Source organism: Physcomitrium patens, chromosome 12, assembly GCF_059467195.1.
Source record: "Physcomitrium patens ecotype Gransden chromosome 12, ASM5946719v1, whole genome shotgun sequence".
Classification (NCBI taxonomy): domain Eukaryota; kingdom Viridiplantae; phylum Streptophyta; class Bryopsida; order Funariales; family Funariaceae; genus Physcomitrium; species Physcomitrium patens.
This window is the reverse complement of record NC_143421.1, coordinates 11,733,620-11,755,641: the sequence shown is the minus strand read 5'-3', so window position 1 is coordinate 11,755,641 and position 22,022 is coordinate 11,733,620. Positions and strand designations below refer to the sequence as shown.

The following is a 22,022-nucleotide window of genomic DNA, read 5'->3' as shown; positions in this document are numbered from 1 at the left end:
ACACTGAAAAACTTTGGACTTAAAGCATTTTGATCTACATGCTAGAAATAAATTTAATGTTATTGTATCTTCAAAAATTCAATGGTTTCTTGTTTATTGACATACTTCACATTTGTTTTAAAGATCAAGAGTAAAAAATGAAATGTCATCACTTCATTGCATGTTTGTGATTGTTTTCTAAATGCATAAATACTTTTAAAATATAGTAAACATTTAAATATTACTACATTTCATAATTAAAAAAAATTTATATATACATATGTTCATATACATAGATACATATGAAAAATAATAAATTATCATGTGTACCTATTTATAAATATTTTTTGAAATATATAATTTAAATATAATTAATGTGATTGTTTAAATATTTTTTAATATGGAGATAAATTTATTAGTATTATTATTATTATTATTATTATATTTAAATTCTAAGCTATATTTTTGTACCATACATTTTTATAAAAATATTATTCAAAATATATAAATAAATTTTGATAATGCATTTTGAATAATATTTTTGTTGATATAAAATTATGTATTATTTTTTATTCTTTATATTCTTATCCTTGATTATTTTTATTTTAAATTTTACTATAAATTTTGGTATTAATCAAAATAACTGCAAATAAAAATGCAATAATTCTAACCAATTTAATGTCACGGATATATATCTACTGTAATTATTATCTAAATAATATGAATATGTAGAAATAGGTAAAAGTAGATTAATTTCATAATATCTTTTAGAAAAGCTTCTTAGAAGCTTTTTATATGTTGTTTTGTCTTTACATGTGTTTGTAGTTGATTGATAGGTTAGAAACTTGGTCAACAAACTAACCACATACCACATATATTGGTAGCTTGCAGAAGAAGCTAACTTTGTAGCATCCATATAAAAAACTTGCCTTGTAAGTCAAGTTACATGTCATATAAAGTCAACATATTTTTAGAGGTCCTATAGAACGTCGCTATGTTGATTCTAAGTAGATAGTATGTATAGAAGCAAGAGTGAAGTCTTCTTTACTCTTATCAACTTCTTTTTTCCTTCTAGTCTAGATTTAAGAGTCTTTAGTTTCTTTGTCTTTGGCAATAGCCATTCTATTTTTTTTTTTTTTTTTAAATACATACTTCTTTATTTTTTATTCTGTCCCTTTACTTTTGACAAGGATTTCACAGGTTTATGCATCTTCTTTCACTTCATATGTCAAAGACAAGAACTTGATAAAAAAGAAATTCAGACAAGTGAGCCTTCACTCAAAGAAATGTAACAAAATATAAATAAACAAGTATGTATATTGGAAGAGAAACTAAAATGGCTATTGCCAAAAGATAAGAAAATTAGAGACCCTAAAAATTAGACTAGAAGCAAGAAAGGAGTTGACAAGAGTGAAGAGGGCTTCACTCTTGTCTCAATATATACTATCTAACTAGGTGCTACGTGGCGACGTTCTATAGGACCTCCAATATGTGTTGACTTTGTAGGACACATGCCTTGACTTACAAGGTAAGTTTTTCTACGTGTGGGCCACATAATTAGATTGATATTCAAGCTAACAACATGTGTGGCACATGGCCAACTTGTTGACTAAATTTTTAATCCAAAAAGTCAATTAAAGACACCTATGAAGTCAAAGCAGCATCTATGAAGCTTCTAAGAAGCTTCCATATTAAATACTTTAGAATTAAATTACTTTTACCTATTTTTACTTACTTCCACCTATTTGTATATGTAATTACTAGCTTATATGAATATGTCCGTGACATAACCCCCCCTTCTAGGGACGAGTTTTACAAGGAGCGGTCATCATATATTGAGGAAATCTATGATGCGACGAATTGTATTCGCCACATACTCTGATCTTTGTTCTCTTCGAAGTTGATTGATAGGGCCTCTCAACCATCGGTAGTGTCCTATACCAAGGCGGGAAGACCACCCAGTTATTTGAACATTGTTGAGGCCTTCATAACTTCCTTCGAATAGAACATTTGGAACACCATCAGGAATTGTTCCTACCTCTAGCAAAATCACCAAACATCGGGAGTCCCTTCCCAAATCGTGATACCAAATGCGTTGTAACTTGCCATCTATTCGAGGAAGAACATGTCGTTCTTAAAGATCTTCATCTTGATTACGTCGTCTTGAAGGTTGTGACATTCATAATGTCTCATCTGACAGGTCAACAAATAAAGGCTCTTGAGTCGAATCTGCTGGTTGTTGGTTCTCCATCTCCTGAGCATCACAACTATAAAGAAGCTACGAACAAGGATTGAAAGTAGAATGTTATCTTGCCTAGATGTTGTTTGTTTTATAAAGAAGATTTTTATCTTGATTTTGATAGATGTCGTCAATAAAAAGCCTCTACCATCTTTGCTGCATTTGTAAGATTCTTTATTGACTCCCATGTATGTTAACTAATATCATATCCATACCAATGGACAAGATATTCTAATTTATTTCAGTGCCACCTTGAATCTAAGACTTCTTCTACTTCAAACTCTTTATTATTGTCCACTTCAATAGAAGGAGGTGGAGCTTGTCAGCTTCTTGCTATGTCCACTGTCTTATATGATTCAAGAAGAGACACGCGAAATACTGGATGGATTTTTATTGACTCTGGTAGATGTAAACAATATGCAACTGGATTGATTTGTGCAGAAATAGAAAATGGTCCAAGTCTTTGATAGTCCAACTTGTCATAAGAACGAGTGGTCTTGATATTGCGACAAAGTAGCCATATCTTATCACCCAAGAGGAATGGTGGTTGTTCCTTTTGATAGACATCCGCATTGACCTTTTGTTGTTCTTGAGCCTCTTTTAATTATGCCTTCATCATTGCATATAGCTCTGATAAATGAGTCGCCAAATCTTTCACAGTAAGATTATCAACTTTAAAAAAGTCAAAAGTATCAAGTCGTGGATGATAACCATAATTAGTAAAGAAAGGTGTTTGTTTTGTAGAAGAATGTATTGTGTTATTATAAGCAAACCCTGCCAACGGCAAAAGAGTTGTCCAATCATCTTGTTGGTAATTAATGGTACATCTTAAATATTGCTCCAAAACTTGATTAACATGCTCCGTTTGTCCATCAATTTGAGAATGGAATGCCGAAGATAGTTTTATATTCACTTTAAGAATCTTAAAAAGAGTCCGCCAAAATCTTGATACAAATTGAGTTCTCCTATCTGATATAATATCCTTGGATAATCCATGATAGCGATAGATATTGTCAAGAAAGAGCTTAGTTTTTTCATATGTGATAGATTTTGTATATGGTGCAAAATATGCCATCTTGGTAAAACGATCTACTATCACAAATATAGAGTCATAAGAACCTGAGATTGGAAGATCCGTGATGAAGTCCATAGAAACAAAAGACCATGGTTGTTGTGGAATGGGTAATGGCTGAAGAAGTCCAAAAGGTCGATGACGAGGAGTTTTTGATCTTGAACAAACATCATATGATTGTACAAAATCTTTGACTGCCTTCCACATTTGAGGCCACCAAAAATCCCTAGATATCAGCTCCAAAGTCTTATTATATCCAAAATATCCTGCCGCTGAAAAGTCATGACGAGCTTGAAGAATACGTAAACGTACTTCTCCTTCTGGAACATATAGGCATCCTTCGAAATAGAGTAGGTTGTTCTTGAATTCAAATTTAGAGGGATCATGAGATTTAGAAGAATTATTCTTGATATCATGAACAAGAAGGTCTCAAGACATACTTAATTGGACTTGCTTAAGAAAAGTTAAATCAACAGTCAATGTTGATTTTATTGCTCGAAGATGAAATTGCTCTGGCTTCAAGAGAACCGTTCTTTGTTGCTCATAAGCTGCATCTCCTTCTTTTGGTGCAAGATAAGAACATCTAGACAAGGCATCAAACAAACCTTGTTATTTTTCTGGCCGATAAGTGATGCTGAACTTAAATCTTGATAAAGACATGCTTCAACGAGCTTAACGATGATTTAATATGCGTATTGACATAAAATACTCAAGGTTCTTGTGATCCATATATACGGTGACTGGATTGGAAGCACCTTCTAGATAATGATGCCATTCTTGAAAAGAATCCACGATTGCAAGAAGTTCTTTGTCATGGATCTCATAATTGATTTATGCTGTTGAAATTGAATGAAAGGCTACTGGATGAAGTTTGTCATTTGTTCCCATTTCTGATAAAACCATACCTAGAGCAAAGTCTGATGCATATGTTTCCATAAAGAATGCTTTGAAAAAATCAACACGATACAAGATTGGTGCAGAAACAAACGTTGTGTTCAAAGATTCAAAAGCAACTTCTGCTTCTTGATTCCATTGGAGTTTGTCTTTACAAGTCAAACGTGTAAGTGGAGCTACAACTCGAAAGAAGTCTTTGATGAAGATTCGATAGTAGTTGGCAAATTCCAAAAAACATTGGACATCTCTTACCATTTTTGGGATCTTTCAATCTATATTAGTTTGAACTTTCTTAGGATCCATCATAAGTCCATCATTTGAAATGATGTAACCTAAGAAATCGACTTGAGTAGTATGGAATACACACTTTTCTATCTTGGCATAGAATCCTACATCTCTTAATTTTTCTAACACACGATGAATATAAAGTTCATGTTCTTCTAGATTCTTAGAATAGATCAAGATGTTGTCTAGAAAACAGACCACAAAATCGTCCAAAAACTCTCAAAACATATCATTCATTAGATGTTGAAAAGCTACTGGTGCATTTGTAAGTCTAAAAGGCATGACGTTGTATTCAAAATGTCCATACCTAGTTCGAAATGCAATCTTCCATTCATCTCCTTCTTTGATGCGTACTAGATTATATGCTCCCCGAAGATCTATTTTTGTATAGATCTTAGCTTGATTCAGCTGATCAAGAAGTTTACATATTAAATGTAGTGGATACCTATTCTTCATGGTAATCTTGTTGAGTCCTCGATAATCAACACACATCCGCAATGATCCATCTTTTTTCTTCACAAATAGAATTGGAGCTCCTGCCGGAGATTTAGAATGGCGTATGAAATTCTTGGCTAGATTTTCTTCAATATACTCCTTGAGTTCAGCCAACTCATTTTGTGATAAACTGTAGATTGGTCCGAATGGCAGTTGAGTTCCTTCTTGAAGGTCAATTGAGCAATCATAGGGACGATGTTTCGGGAGTGTATCCGCATTCTTTTTTTCGAATACATCTTGAAATTCTTGATATTGGCTTGAAATGCCACTTGAAGTCTTTCCATCAGTAGAAACGGGTGTGGCATAAATAATATATGGTGATTCTTTTATAGCAGCATGCAAGAAAGCTTTTGCACCTATAAATATGAGTTTAATTGAACTGGACTTATGACTCTCTACTTGATTAATTACACTATTAGTTTTATTTTTAGAGAAAGTAAGAGTTTGGAAAATCCAATCTATTTGAGGGTTATATTTTTCTAACCACAATAAACCTAAAATGACTCGATTAGAGGGAGATCTAATGATATTAAATACTACAAAGCTATTATGACCATTGATTATTACTTCTATAGGAAGGATTTTATGAGAAATATCCCTAGAAGACAATGAACGACCATCTATGACTTCTATATGAACAGGTTTAGTTTTCTTTACTAAAGATATGCTATGTCTTTTAGTAAATTCTTCATCTAAGAAACATGCTGAGGCTCCTAAATCTAACGAGGCAGAGGCTTTGTAATATTTAGGTCCTAAAATAATATTTAATGTAAAACAAGGAAAAGGCTCTGAGGAGAGAATAGAACCTTTACTAGATGTTGTGCAAGGTTCCAGCTGCACGGTCCCTATTGTAGCTGGACAAACTCGTTTTCTAACATATTATCTTCTTTCACAGCCATACTCCTCATTTTGTGATTACGTCGTTTCTTTGGACAATGTTGAGCAGTATGTTTTGATTCTCCACAATATAAACATAATCCTTCTTGACGATGACTAGTCTTTTCTTGCTCAGTAAGAGGTTTGAAATATACAGCATCAATTTGCATATCCTCTACTTTCGAATGTATGTGTTGAAGAGGTAATGGTGTTGCCATTGAATTATAGTAACGTTGAGGTCGATTCTCAGATCGAAATTCAAAAAGGTGATTGTCACACTTCACAGCAAAGTCAATTGCTTGACTCAATGTTTGTGGATCAGGTAAGTTGAGCATTAATTTTTTTACCTCATATTGTAATTCATAGAGAAATTCGCTAATAAGTGCAGTATGATCCCACTTAATATCATTTACAAGTTGTCGAAATTGTGAAGCGTACAATGTTACTAATCGATTACCTTATCGTAAAATATGATTTTATTGGTTGCAACACAAATTGCATCATGTTCTCCATACATGGATTGAAACTCCGCCAAAAAAGCCTCTAGATTATCCAATATTGGATCTCATCATTCAAGAAAAGATAAAAACCATGATAGTGTTGAACCTGAAAGAAGCGTACCAATGAATCTAACTTGCGATCTTGGAGTTGGATAGCTTTGGGGTTGAAGTTTAATCACAAGTTGCACTTGATTGATAAATCCTTGAAACTTGGATCTGGTGCCATCAAACTTCTCAAGTAGGGCAATTCTTGGTTCTCTAACAGTGGAAGGGCGTTCCACCATAAAAAAAAAGGACATGATTTGGTACAGATGTTGAAGTAGTTCCAACCATTTTTGTATCTTCACTTCCTGTCAATCTTGTTGCTCCTTGTGGTGGTAAATTGAGTTGATACATTGCAAGCATTAACTCTCTCAATTGCTCTTGCATTTGTGCCATTGCACTCTTCATTTCAACAAGTTCTGCAATGATAACACTTAGAAAAGAGAAGATGTCTAATATCGCTTAAGACAAATAGAAGAGAGGACTTGAGAACCAAAAAAATACTAAAGACAATATCAGTTTCTAATCCGTAATTTCTAATATGCTTATATCTTATCAAAAAAAGGGGTAATCCATTCTTAATCAAGATTAGACAAAGCTCTGATATTGTAGGTGAACTCTTGTCAACCTGTCAAGGACAAGAACTCGATAAAAAAGAAATTTAGATAAGTAAGCCTTCACTCAAAGGAAGGTAACAAATTATAAATAAATAAGTATGTATATTGAAAGAGAAACTGGAATGGCTATTGCCAAAAGATAAGAAAATTAGAGATCCTTGAAACTAGATTAGAAGCAAGAAAGGAGTTGACAAGAGTGAAGAGGGCTTCACTCTTGTTTCAATATATACTATCTAACTAGGAGCTACGTGGCGACGTTCTATAGGACCTCCAATATGTGTTGACTTTGTAGGACACATGCCTTGACTTACAAGGCAAGTTTTTCTACGTGTGGGTTACATAGTTAGCTTGATCTTCAAGCTAACAACATGTGTGGCACATGGCCAACATTTCTAATCCAAAAAGTCAATTAAAGATACCTATGAAGTCAATGCAACGTCTATGAAGCTTCTAGAAAGCTTCCATATTAAATACTATAGAATTAACTTACTTTTACCTACTTTTACTTACTTCAACTTATTTGTATATGTAATTACTAGTTTACATGAGTATGTCTGTGACATCATATCCTTGATAAATTGATAAGAGTGGACTTTCAATATTAGAGCTTTGTCTTCTTTTGATTAAGAGCAGATTACTCTTTTTTCTTGATAAGACATTGTCAAGGACAAAGACTCGATGAGGGAAAATATACACCAAAAGACTATCTCGATATAATAAGTCAAAATATAAACAAGTAGGTATATTAAAAGGAAACTGGAATGGCTATTGCCACAAGACAAGAAACTAAAGACTCTTGAATTTGGACTAGAAGCAAGAAAGGAGTTGACAAGAGTGAAGAAGCCTTCACTCTTGTCTCTATATATACTATCTAACTAGGAGCTACGTGGCGACGTTCTATAGGACCTCCAATATGTGTTGACTTTGTAGGACACATGCCTTGACTTACAAGGCAAGTTTTTCTACGTGTGGGCCACATAGTTAGCTTGATCTTCAAGATAACAACATGTGTGGCACATGGCCAACTTGTTGACCACGTTTCTAATCCAAAAAGTCAATTAAAGACACCTATGAAGTCAAAGCAGCATCTAGGAAGTTTCTAGGAAGCTTCTATATTAAATATTATAGAATTAACTTACTTTTATTTACTTTTACTTACTTCTACCTATTTCTATATGTAATTATTAGCTTACATGATTATGGCCGTGACAGACATAAGTGTATTAGAAATTGCGGATTATCCTTTTTCTAAACTAATGTTATTCTTAATATTTTCTTTGATCTCAAGTTTTCTCTTTTGCTTGTCTTGAGTGATATTAGATATATTTTTTTTTTAGTGTTATAATGGTAGAGCCTCTTGAAATGAAAAGTGCAATAGCACAAATCCAAGAGTAATTGAGAGAGTTGATGCTTGTGATGCATCAATTCAATTTATCACCACCTAGAGCAAAAAAAATGATAGGAAGTGAAGATTCAAACATGATTAAAGCCACTTCAACATCTACATCAAATCACATTTCTTTTCTAATAGTAGAATACTCTTTTAATGTTAGAAAATCCAAAATTACCTTACTTAAGAAGTTTGATAGCTCAAGTTCTAAGTTTTGAAGATTTATCAATCAAATACAACTTATAATTGAACTTTAACTCCAAAGCTATTCAACTCTAAGATCACAAATTGGATTCATTGATAAACTTCTTTTAAGTTCGGCATTATCATGGTTTTTGTCTTTTCTTAAATGATTATCTAATACTGGAGGCTTTTTTGGCAAAATTTTGATCAATGTATGGAGAATATGATGTAATTTGTATTATAACTAATAAAATTTATATCTTATGATAAGACAATGGATTAGTTAAATCATACACTTCATAATTTTGAAAAATAGTGACTGATATCAAGTGAGATGATGCTGCCTTTATCAGCCAATTTTTCCATAAATTACAATATGAAGCAAAGAAATTAATGCTCAACTTACCTAATTTTCATACATTAAATCAAGTAATTGACTTTGCGATGAAGTGAGACAATTGACTTTTTGAGTTTCAAATTTGAAAATTGCACAAAAAAACCTCTACGTTATTGTAATTCAATGACAATACCAATGACCTTTGAATCTAAATAATTGGAAGTAAAAGATATGTAAATTAATGTAATATATTTTAAACCTCTTATTGAACAAGAAAAATTTGTTGTTATTAAGAAAGATTGTATTTATATTGTGGAGAAGCTAAACATCCTACTCAATATTGTCCAAAGAAATGATGCAACTATAAAATAAAGAGTACGACTATCAAAGATGAAAAAATGTCGGAAAACAAATTTGTGTAGCTATAATAGAGACCATGTTGCTAGAATCTTATTAAAATGGAGGTCCTATCTTCTCTTCATAACCATCTCCTTGTTTTACAATAGATGTACATTTAAGATCTAATAATAATAAAACGTCTATCTTGATAGATTTAAGAGCCTCAAATTATTTTTTAAATGAAGAATTCATTAAAAACTATATAATAGCATTAGTACAAAAAATTAAATCCATACGTGTAGAAGTTATAGATAGCCATCTATAATCTTTGGAGATATTATTCATCAAACACTTCTTATAGATGTAGTAATAAAAGGTCATAGTAGTTATATAATTTTTAATATAATTAGGACTCTCTTGAATCCAGTCATTTTAGGTTTATCATGGCTAGAAAATTATAATCCTTTGATAGATTAAATTTTTTGTAAACTTGACTTTCCTTAAAACATTATTAAGAGTTTTGTAAAAAGTCATAAGTCTAGTGTAGCCAAACTTGTACTCATAGGCGCAAAAGCTTTCTTGTATGCGATAAAAGAAAGATTACCTTTTATTATTTATGCCACATTTATTTTTAATGATGGAAAGATTTTAAGTAGTATTCCAAGTTAATATCAAGATTTTTAAGATATTTTTGAAAAAAAGAATGCAAATATTCTTCTAAAGCATTGTACATATGATTGCTCAATTGATCTTTAAGAAAAAAATTAGCTACCATTTGATCTAATTTATAGTTTATTACAAAATAATTTGGTTGAATTCAAAAAATACATTGACAAGAACTTGGCAAAGAATTTTATTTGCTATTTGAAATCTCTTGTAGAAGCTCCTATCTTTTTTGTAAAGAAAAAAGATGAATCATTGCAAATGTAAGTATATTATCAAGGACTCAATAAGATTACCATAAAAATTAGGTACCCTTTATCTATGATATCTGGATTTCTTGATTAACTAAATCAAGCTAAGATCTATATAAAAATATATTTACAAAGAATATACAACTTAGTCCATATTAAAGAAGGAGATAAATAGAAGATTGCATTTTGAACAAGGTATGGATACTTTGAATATAATGTCATGTCTTTTAGACTCACGAATGCACTAATTGCTTTTCAACATCTTATGAAGTTCTTTGTAAATTTTAGATGATTTTATTGTTTATTACTTAAAAGATATTTTAATCTAATCTAAGAATATAAAAGAGCATGAAGTTCATATTTATCGTGTGTTACAAAAACTTAAAGATGTGGGATTATATGCCAAGTTGAAAAAGTGTATATTCCACACTACTCAAATTGATTTCTTAGGATATATTATTTCCAACAAAGGATTTATAATGGATCCAAATAAGTTTCAAACTTTATAGATTGAAAGATTTTAAGAACAATAAGAAATATAGAATGTTTTTTGGACTTTGTGCTAGGGACATGAATCTCAAAGAAAGAGAATCCTTGATACACTCTTGTGTCACTGAAGAGAACTAAAAAGTCACTCAAAAGGTAATATAATATTAATTAGAATGGCTATTGCCAAAAACAAGAAGACTACAAAGTCTTGAAACAAGACTAAAGACTAGAACGACGTTGACAAGAGTGAATAAGGCTTCACTCTTGCCTCTTTATATACTTATAATTAGAAGCTACGTGGTGATGTCATATAGAACCTCTAAAACATGTTGACTTTGCTAAGCACATGTCTTAACTTACAAGGTAAGTTATCTATGTATGCACCACATAATTAGTTTGTTCTACAAGCTACTACACGGAGTTAATTTGTTTCCTTAAGCTACCAATACATAGTTAGCTTGTTGGCGAAGTTTCTAATCTACAAATACATCTAAAGTCAAAATAGCATCTATGAAGCTTCTAAGAAGCTTTTCTAAAAGACTTTATGAAATTAATCTATATTTACCTACTTCTACCTAATCATATAAGTAACTATTGACATAAATGTATATGTCTCTAACACTTTGCCAATTACTATTGGATCTTCATCAAGAATTTTTTTCAAGTTGCAGCTCTTCTTATATGTCTTACATGCAAAACCAAACTTGATTGGAGCAAAAAAGCTAAAACATCTTTTAAAGCCTTGAAGTCTGCATTTATTTTTGTACCAATCTTATATAATATCCACTTTAAGGTATTTTTTTATGAAAAAAAATGCATCAAATTTTTCTATAGGTGCTATTTTATGACAAATAGGAAAAGATGACAAGCTCTACTTAGTAGCTATTCATTCCAAGAAATTCTCAGCAACCAAGATTAACTATGAGATCTACAACAAAAAACTTTTTACAATTATGGATTCTTTTAAAAAATAGCATCATTATCTAAAAGATACTTTTAATCTAATCATTATATATACAGATCACAAGAACCTCAATTATTTCATATTAGCAAGTATTTTGAATCATTGCTAGGCTTGTTGGAACATATCTTTATCAAAATTTGAGTTCAATATAAAATATCAGCCAAAAAAATAATAAGGTTTGTTAAATGCTCTTTCTAAACATTCTTATCTTGCACCAAAAGAAAGAGATGTAATTTTCAATCAACAAAGGATAGTTTTATTGAAGCCAAAACAATTTCATCTTCAAGTAATGAAATTAACATTGATTGTTGATTCAACTTTTTTCAAGAAAATTCAATCAAGTATGTCTTTTGATCCTCTTATTCATGATATCAAGAATACTTCTTCTAAGTCTTGTGATACTTCGAAGTTTGACTTCAAAAACAACCTACTTTATTTCGAAGGATGTCTATATATTCTAGAAGGAGAAGCATGTGTACATATTTTTTAAGCACATCATGACTTTTTAGCAATATGACATTTTGGATACAATGAGACTTTAAAGCTAATAACTAGAGATTTTTTATGATTACAAATATAGAACACTATAAAAGATTATTTTATTAAAATAGCATATTTTATATTATGCATAAAATCTATCACAAGTGAAAAAATTGTCAAGCTTTTCTTTGACAATATCTATTGGTATCATAGATTGTTGAAAGATATTATATTAGATAGACAAACTCAATTTGCATCAAGGTTTTGAATTTTTTTTTTTTTTTTTTTTTTTTAAGATTCTAAAGGTGGACATGAAGCTTTCTTTGGTCTTTCATCATCAAACCGATGGATACACAGAGCATGTAAACTAAGTTTTGGAGCAATACTTAAGGTATATTATTAATTATTAACAAAACAATTGGACAACCTTCTTGCGATTGATAGATTTTGCTTATAATAATGTATTCTTTTATGCAAAAAACACCTTTTTTTGCCAATTATGGTTATCATCTACAACTTGATACTTTTGACTTTTCAAAAGTTGATAATCTTGTGGCAAAAGATTTGGTAAATCATTTGTTAGAGCTACATGTAACAATAAAGGTGCAATTAAAAGAAGCTCAAGAATGACAAAAATTCAATGTGGATGCCTATCAAAAGAAGCAACCACAATTCAATGTAAGTGACAAGGTATAGTTACTTCATTGTAATATCAAAACTAGTCATCCTTGAGATAAGTTGGATTATTATAGGCTTGGACCTTTTTCTATTTGTAAACAAATCAATGCAATTTTTTATCAATTACATCTATTAGAATCAATGAAGATCCATCATATATTCTACATATTTCTTCTTGAATCATACAAGACTGTGAATATATCAAGAATAAGATAAGTCTCACTTCCTCCTATAGAAGTGGACAATAATAAAGAATTTGAAATCAAAGAAGTTCTAGATTCAAGGTAGTATTAAATATTTTTTCTATTGGTGCGGATATGATATTAATGAATATACATAGGAACCAACAAAAAATTTGCCACATATTAGACTTCATCAACATATGATGACTATTCCTTGTGGAACTCGTTCCTAAAAGGGAAGATAATGTCATGGATATATATCTATTGTAATTGTTACCTAAGTAATATGAATATGTAGAAATAGATAAAAGTAGATTAATTTCATAATACCTTCTAGAAAAGCTTTCTAAAAGCTTTTTAGATGTTGTTTTGACTTTACATGTGTTTGTAGTTAATTGATAGGTTAGAAACTTGGTTAACAAGTTAACCACATGCCATATATATTGATAGCTTATAAAATAAACTAATTATATATCGTCTATATAAAAAACTTGCCATGTAAGTTAAGATACATATCATACAAAGTCAATATATTTTTGGAGGTCCTACAGAATGTTGCTACATAGATTCTAGATAGATAGTATATATAGAGGCAAGAGTGAAGCCTTCTTCACTCATGTCAATTCCTTTCTTACTTCTAGTCTAGATTTAAGAGTCTTTAATTTCCTTGTCTTTTAGCAATAGTCATTCTAGTTTCGTTTTAATATACATACTTTATTTTCTATTTTTTTACTTTTCTTTTGACATGGATTTCATAGGTTTATGCATCTTCTTTCAATTCATATCTTTCACAACTAATGTCATTCTTATCTTCAACAACATATCCTTTATCTAAATTCCTTCTTGTCTTATATAATGGATGGATATATGTATGTATGTATATATATATATATATATATATGCATGCATTAAAATAACCATAAGATTCTATATTATGTTTTTTTTTGATAAAATCTTGTCTTAAAGAAGATATATATATATATATATATATATATAAGAACTTCAAGTGTAGAACAAAATATATTTGATAACTGATCCAACAATTAATAAATTCATGGAAAAATCTCTAGTTCTCAAAGTGATTTCAAATATATAATTTGTAAGTGTTCATAATTTGAATAGTTTTTATTTTTTAATAGTTTTAATTAACGAATGTAATACCAGCTATGCTAAACCGTTGCCATGTACAAACACACGAGGCAATAAATACAGTGGGAGAGAAGAAGAGTGGAGCAGCAGGAGGCGAAGAAGGGCGAAGAAGACAGAGAAGGAGCAGAAGAAGAAGTAGAAGCACCTTTTACTTTTTCAAAGGGGGGGGGCCGGAAGGCAGGGGACTTTGTCAAACCCTCCTACTACTTTTTCCGAACGCGTGGAGGGTGCCATGAGGCCAAGCACCCCATAAAGACGGAGGGAAAGAAAAACAAAGAAAAAAAGAAAGCAGAAAGAAAAAGGAAAAGGAAAAGGAAGGCATGAGAGACAGAGTAGAGTAGTGCACATGGGCCCCTGTTCCCGTAACTTTCTCTTCTTCTCTCTGGCTTGCGTTGCTGCTGTGCTGCTGTTGAGCTCTGTTCCTGTTCTGTTGTGGGTGCTGATCGCTCCCCCTCCTCCTTCCTTCCTTCCTTCTTTCGCATCATCATCGCTCAGTCCGCCCCTCACCCCCACCCCCATTCTACCATTCTCTTCTCTTCTGGTCTCTCTCTCCTCTCCTGTCTCTCTCCCCCTTTTCTGTGTTCAGCCTTCTTTGTCTACTGCTGCTGCTCCCTTCGGTGGTCGACCTTTGATATGTAGCTGTCTGTCTGTTAGTTAGTTAGTGTTGGGTTGGGTTGGGTGCCTGTTTTGGGTTTGGGTATTCCCTGAGATGTGCGTGAGTGATTGAGAGAGAAGGAGCAGCTTGGAAGAATTTTGTATGTTTCGAGGTCATTAGAAGCGAGTTGAGTTTATTTTGTTTCGATTTTGGTTTTGGTTTTGGTTTTTTTTGTTTTTGGGGTTCTGGGATTGTGAGGTAAGGAATTAGGTCAAGTGTGAGAGCGGTGGCAGACGAGGGGGGAGGATTAGTTGGGAAGAGTCTCTCTTTTTTTTCTTTTTTTTTTTTTTTTTTGCCCGTTTTGGTGTGGTTTGGTGGTAAGACTACGGTTTTTGCATCCGAACGTGGAACTGGAGGAGGTGGGAAGAAAGCGGAATGTCGTGGTCAGGACCTGACAACTTTCCTGCTACTTCTCTCGCAGACAATCTCGACAGTGAGTTCTTTTTGTGCCCTGTAACTGCTCGCACTTGTTAAGTATGCTTGGTGCTGCGTATTGTGCGGTAGTTGTAATGGAAGCAGAGCGATAGTGTAATGCCTCATGGTACCCCGAGATGGCATAACTGGGAAGTTGGATTATGTAGTGATTTTTATTTATATCCAAGGGTTTCGCACTTGGGTTCCGCCGTTACGCCTTTCTTTACCTTTGTTCCGCCAATGTAGCTCTGTTTCATCTAATTGCTGCTGCTACCGTCGCAAGCACACTATCAGTGAGTGCAATCATTTTTACCCTGCTCTGTTCGAATTAGGGTATCGGACATGATGTCTGGATGTTGAGCTCTTTCAGGCACCGTTATACGTTTATCCATCGAAGAATGGTCGTGCGCAATTGCTGCAGTACCTCCTAGTTTCTTGCAATAGCTGAAACGGAGGATTGTAGGGTTTCAAGGGGTCTACCAGATGATTGCTAGACTCTGTCTAATTGTTGAATCAACTCCTAGCTAATGCATATGACTAGTGATATTTGCTTCATCGGATGCTGTCTGAGTATATCTGTCACTAGTAGGCCATAATTTAAGGAAAAATTTGATCCACGTTTCAACGCCAACTGTCTATTTTTCGGAGGCTTGTAGTTGGTGATTGGGAAGAGCTTGGGTGGTCAGTACTTTTGGAACGGAGCCAATTTTTTTTTTTTTTATATCTGTGCTTAGTTCAGGATGTCCAAAATGTGATGTTCTTTGGAGGTAGTGGGTGCTGATTGGCATTACATTTGACAGCTAGCTACCGATCAGCCAGTCACTGTTTAGACGGGCATTTCTAGCTGTACACCCTCATCAAGTAGTTGTGGTGTTTTTTCTACATTTCTGTGGCATTTTATTTGTAGATATGTGAATTTCATATGCTGGTGCGAATCAAAATTTTGCAGAGAAGCTATTGGTGATATTGCGGGATGGAAGGAAACTAATTGGTGTGCTCCGATCTTTTGATCAATTTGGTATGGGTTCCCTGTCCCTGCATATGTAATGCAAGTTTGTTTATTATTGCACAGGTCTTTTTGTAGTGCTGAATCGCGTAGAGGTGTTTCTATTATGCCATGTAGTTATACTTTTCATCTATTCTTAATCATCTGAAGAAGTCTGTTTTGAGCACATTCATTAACGAAGCTTTTTCGTTGTTCCCATTTTGTTTAAGTTTTGAAACTTTGTGCATTCTTTAGGTTATTGGCTGTATGCAATTTTGTAATAAGCACTGAATGCACCTTCCTGAATATTGGCAAAACAGCAAATGTAGTGTTGGAGGGAGCACTTGAAAGGATAACGGTTGGAGAGCTGTATTGCGATCTTCCTTTAGGCCTGTATATTATCCGTGGAGAAAATGTTGTTCTCATTGGTGAACTGGTAAGATTATTCTGAAGCTGCATCGCAGCTATCCTTCATGACATCTTCACACCTACGACAGTCTCGTCTTGATTCATCACCTCAGCGTCTTAGGAGCAGTGGCAATAGATTATAAAAGGCGACGGTGCTTGGAATATTCACTTACCTGGTGCAAAGTGGAGCACAAATGGAATAGCGCATAGTGGTACCAAGATAGTTCAGAAACCAATATCAGATAAACATCTAAAATTTAGAAAATAACATAAATTTATTTTGTAGATTCAAGTAGGTATAGGTAGTTCATGTTCAGTTTTTAAAGGAGGTTTGAAGTTTCTTCACGTCTTACTTTCGATTCAAGACTGAAAATAAGTAATGCCAGCTTTTATTTCTTTTTGGGTAAAGAGGACTTATGAAACTAGTTCGTTGATACAGGATTTGGAGAGGGAGGAGTTGCCATCCTTTATGGTGCGGGTCACTCCCACCGAAATTAAACAAGTAAGCTCGTTGGTTTGTCTGTGTTTCCTTTCGCGTATACATACCAGGAGTTGCAACTTTTGTATATGTACTTGGTATGACGTTTTGAAATATGAAATGAAACTGGGGTATTTTGTGCGCTGCTCATAAATACTCTTTACTTCTTTCTTGGACCTATAAATATGTTATTTTCTATGTGCTCCTGGAGTTTTGTGCTGGCTACGAATAACGTCGTAATAGTCATAAAACCATGCCTTCGTTTTCGAAATACCATTCTGGATGTTCTCAAATTCTGTCGACGTAGCAGAACGTAATTTAGAAACCTTGTGGTGTTACAGGCACAGAAAGCTGAGAAAGATGCAACAGAGTTGAAGGGTACGATGAGGAAGCGCATGGAATTTCTGGATATTGATTGAACTGTGAACTGATTGAGGAGTCGGCAGGCCCTAGTTCTCCACCTGTACGAATGCGTACCAATTTATGCAACCTCACACAGCAAACGAAGGGGGAGCACGCTCCGCCAGTGTGGCGAGTTTAAAGTGTCACGGTGGCCCGCACATTTTATCGCGGATCTGCGTTCCTAGTGGTGGTATTCACCACAAAATTACCCTCTAGGGTGCCCCCAGTTTTTCTAATTTTCCTGTTCTTTTCTTGAAGTTATGGAGGGCTCAATGTAATCCATGCTCTTTGTCATACTTTTTCTGCGTACTTTCAGTGAAATGTCTTTCGTATCAGAGTTCCATACTTTTTCCGTATGTGTCCGTACTGGTTTCTTCCAATTCTGCTTACTTATACTGATTTATGTCCCAATCGTATTTAAAGCATTATGCTGTAACCTAATTCACACTTGCATAACTACAGACACTAAATGGTGTAGGTCCTTTAGGAAGCATCTGAGCCAGTTACGTGGTATACCTCGACATTCACACAACCGTGCCACGCATGTTTGGTAATTTGTGTAGTAACTACGGTCACAGACGACTTCCACTTTTTAATTCGTGAAAGAAAGATTGTGACTTTAAGTAATGAGCTTTTTGAATCAGGATGTGTATTATTTTTCTATAGCCTTTCTGTTGCTTCAAATATTTCACATACCAATCCGTTTTCACTTACACTACACTTACGTCCTTAGATTGTGGAGAATCTCCAAACTTACCCCTTTTGTAAATCTCTCAGAATTATCTTACATCGTAAATGTGAAAGTCATCACTGAAGACAAAAAGAAAGTTTTTAGGTATATATTCCATGGGCAAGCCTAGCACCTTATATTTGATCTATGCATTTAAATTAGAGTAATGAATCTGGTCTCATAGATTGTTTAATCAAGAAAGATAATGGTTTTTTTGTGAAAGTATGCCTAAGGATGGTTCAGTGTAAGTTTGGGGTTCGTTGAAGTCCCAAATGAATCCACCTTATTTGACTTATGCCGCAAAATATGGGTCGTGTCTTTTTTCGGCCTTCCTCAAAGATGAAGGTAGATGCTGATTTGTGCAAAACACAAAAATCAGTTTTGCACGAATGTGTTTGTGCCTTCATTTTTGCAAAGCGTAAGACTACATAATCTCCTTCCTTTACAAACCTGTTTAGGGGAACAAATTCACAACCACACAACGAATAAAATTTAAAAGTCTCGCCCTAGCATCTTTTATGTACAGGCAATTCGGTCGCTAATAAACAAATTCTACAAATGAGCTCTTGTTTGTATATTATGAATAAACACATTCAACAATTTGGGGGTCAAGTTACAAAAATAAAGCAATGGATGTTCAGAATTTTTACATACACAAGAGATTAAAAATGAACAGGTAACCTTGCAACAAGTCATGCTTTTAAATGCCCCAAAGCATGCAAATCATAAACCATTCCAACAAGGTCAACCAATGATTATGAATCCATCTGCTTGGGCATATTATAACGAAGGCCTCGCAAGAATGTCTACCCTATGTCCTGTTCGAAAAATTTCTCATTGGAATAGACTAAAGAATAATACTACTACTGCAGAAAGAATATCATTATTTCTATGAATGTTGTGTTGTCTAGTGTAGCACAAAGCTACAGTTCTGTAAGAGGAAAACCATCTCTATACACTGTTTGAAAGGGTCAAAATTTTGTATCGAGGGACGATGTGCATGAACACCCCTTGAAGCAGAGAAGACCATCCAGTGACGACATGTCATGTAAGCGAACTAATTGTGACGGTCAAAAACCTTTTCAATGGCTACAGAGAAGGCTGCAAAGCCTGCACATCCAATACAGGCTGCCTGTGGTCCAGCTGCAATACACAAAACAAGGTGGCTTTGGTGTAAGATTTCCAAGTCAGATGACAGAAAGGAAAATCACTATTAACACAAAACTATTAGGCTCCAAATCTCAAACAAGAATGCTCAAACGATCAGAAACCGAAATGGCTCGCTTTGGATACATTGCGGCTAGTGGTCATCATGGAGTGATATTGTTGAATAAGATCCTACGAAAGAAGTAATGGAAAGAGGAGATAAAAAAAAACACGAACCCCTTGCTGACATGCTCCCTCCAGTCGCACACCCAGCTAATACTGTATTTGTAGCATCGTGTTTTGCTCTTGCCTATACAACAGGTGTAACAATCAAAAATCAAAAAAGCAAGATTACTAAGAACAGAGAGAAAGCCATTTATATATAAAAGCCAGTACAAGTCCAATGATCACTTGGTCAGTTATGCCAGGCGTGGGAACCTTGAATGGCAACATGGTCCAACATGTATTCAAGCTGTTTAATTGCAATTTAAAAAAACAACATATAAACCAAGAGTTCACGAAGATAAGTCAAAATTGTAAACCAGGAATTGTGAGAAGGCAAATTAATGCTTGAAAAACATAATACTCAGTTGTGACATTCTACCTTCTCAAACACGCATTCAGTTCCCGCGAAAATAGCACCCATGACAGTAAAAGTTTTAGCCATTTGCACACTTTTTGAGCTCATCGTTCGAGCTGCATGTACGAAGTGTTGTCGAGCTGTCATGGTATCAGTGTGAAGGGGTTGTTCGAGTGCTCCAAACAACATCCCCATGAAGATTCCCATTCCACCGCCTGCAATATAATCCAAAATGAAAACCATGAAGGCATGTAAAACCTGATCACCAGCCACTACGCAAATGAAACAACCTACATAGGTTCAATTCGGTACTCTACTTAAATTGACCGCGATGGTACTAAAATTCCAAACCAGTAATTACTGCGGCCTCTTCTATGTAATTCAGCTACATTCTGACGACCATACGCCCCAGAGATTGCCACAATTCAGCAACCAGAACGTAATGAGAATATCGCGAGAAGACAAAGAGCGGAAATACTACAGGAAGCATCTCAAGCGGAGACAACGACAAAGACACAAATTGTTCAAAGCCTCACACGACTACACAATCTCCAATACCAGCGCGACGATCAGGAAATCGCAAATTATCCAAAGAAATGGACTTCCGAGGAAAATTCCACTAGCAGAAATTCAGATAGCTGGAGACAGAGGTTCAGTACATTAAACAGAGCCGCATGAATCACAGAACTGTACAAATAAAAAATAATAATAATAAAAAAAAACAAACAAACAAACAAACAAACACACACACACACACACACACACTCACCCATGACACCACTGACGGCGGTTCGCACGGCACAATTATTGAAAATGTCTTGGGCTCGGATCTCATCGGGCGAGGGGAGACGCAAAGGGGATTCCCCGCTGCTCGACGGACCTGCATCCGCGTTCCCCGCCATTAGCAACACCGCGGGGACAATTCGCTTCGGGTGTAGAAGGCCACGAGTACAGCAACACCTGCAACAGGGTTCTCTTCAACAATCTCTGCACTGTCCGTCTGCAACGATTCCGAGACCCGGGAATTGCACCTATCGAAGACCATAAAGGGGATTAGGGTTAGGGCTCTTCCTCTGTTCAATTTATACGTATGAAATACGCATACGATATGCGTGCTGATTACTCCAAGTATTCCCGTGTTATCGACGGTCTCTGTACAGACCTCGGCAAAACTACACTACGAAGTTACTCTCAGTAATCACCGTATTTTTTTGCTTAATATAAAAGTATTGGAAAAATTACCCACTTTTGGTCCACAACTCTGTACATCGTTCGTTCTTGACGATGTATCACACTTCAACATTGATTGCTTCAAGGTGTTATTTTTCAAGTTTAAAAATTATATAATGATAATATTAATCATAGTAGTAATGTTCATGTTTACCGTCATTATTATAGTTCCTTCACAAGTATAAGTGAAACTTGTATTATACTGTTATTTCTTGTGTTATGATATATAGATTCACGTTATGCATTACCCAACTTCTAAAAATTTGGATCCAACAGTCAGAATCATAAATGTTTGGTTAAGGTTTAACTCATGCATGTTACAAATTTTACACAAGTGATTCTATGATGAGACGAATTTTCCACATGTGATTCTCACATACTCAAGTACCAAGTGCAAAATTTTGTATATTCATGTTTATTGTTTGTTATGTAGACCCATACCAATGATGACATTAGCCAAGATTTTGTGAAAAATTCAAACTTATTTAAATAGGAATATATTAACGCTTACTTGTTCACATGTTTTCCACCAGAATTTACTAGGAATTTGTAAAATAAAATAAAATAAATGTCCTGAGTAGTTTTGCACATTATATATATATATATCGGAATCCCACACCGTATATATATTTTCATTAGGTTTAGAAATTTGAATTCTGCCTGCCTAGTTTTAATGATTATGAAATTGAGTAGCTTGAGCACAAACACGCTTTAAGTAATACAAATGTGTGCAATATGGCAAAATATGGCAAATCAAAGCCTTATGAAGATATTGTACTTACATTTATTTTTTTTACTTATTTTTTGATTCATGGATCTTGTAATTTATACTCCTCAAAGTATGTTGACCCCTTGGATTGTTTGGTTGTTTGTTTGTTTTTGTTTTTTTC

General features: G+C 34.0%; 2 protein-coding genes across 2 annotated transcripts; one reads left to right on the top strand and one right to left on the bottom strand.

Annotated features, from left to right (window-relative positions):
- Positions 1–14,485: 14,485 nt before the first annotated feature.
- Positions 14,486–17,787, top strand: LOC112289996 (sm-like protein LSM1B). Its single transcript, XM_024535825.3, has 5 exons — positions 14,486–15,192; positions 16,123–16,191; positions 16,479–16,594; positions 17,006–17,068; positions 17,386–17,787. Exons 1-5 carry the CDS (start codon positions 15,135–15,137, stop codon positions 17,461–17,463), a joined length of 384 nt encoding a protein of 127 aa, XP_024391593.1. The 5' UTR covers positions 14,486–15,134; the 3' UTR covers positions 17,464–17,787.
- A 1,051-nt stretch (positions 17,788–18,838) lies between these two features.
- LOC112289995 (mitochondrial import inner membrane translocase subunit TIM22-4) lies at positions 18,839–20,904 on the bottom strand. Its single transcript, XM_024535824.3, has 4 exons — positions 20,672–20,904; positions 19,927–20,117; positions 19,560–19,632; positions 18,839–19,319 (listed from the first exon to the last, which is right to left on the bottom strand). Exons 1-4 carry the CDS (start codon positions 20,802–20,804, stop codon positions 19,234–19,236), a joined length of 483 nt encoding a protein of 160 aa, XP_024391592.1. The 5' UTR covers positions 20,805–20,904; the 3' UTR covers positions 18,839–19,233.
- Between the last annotated feature and the right edge of the window lie 1,118 nt (positions 20,905–22,022).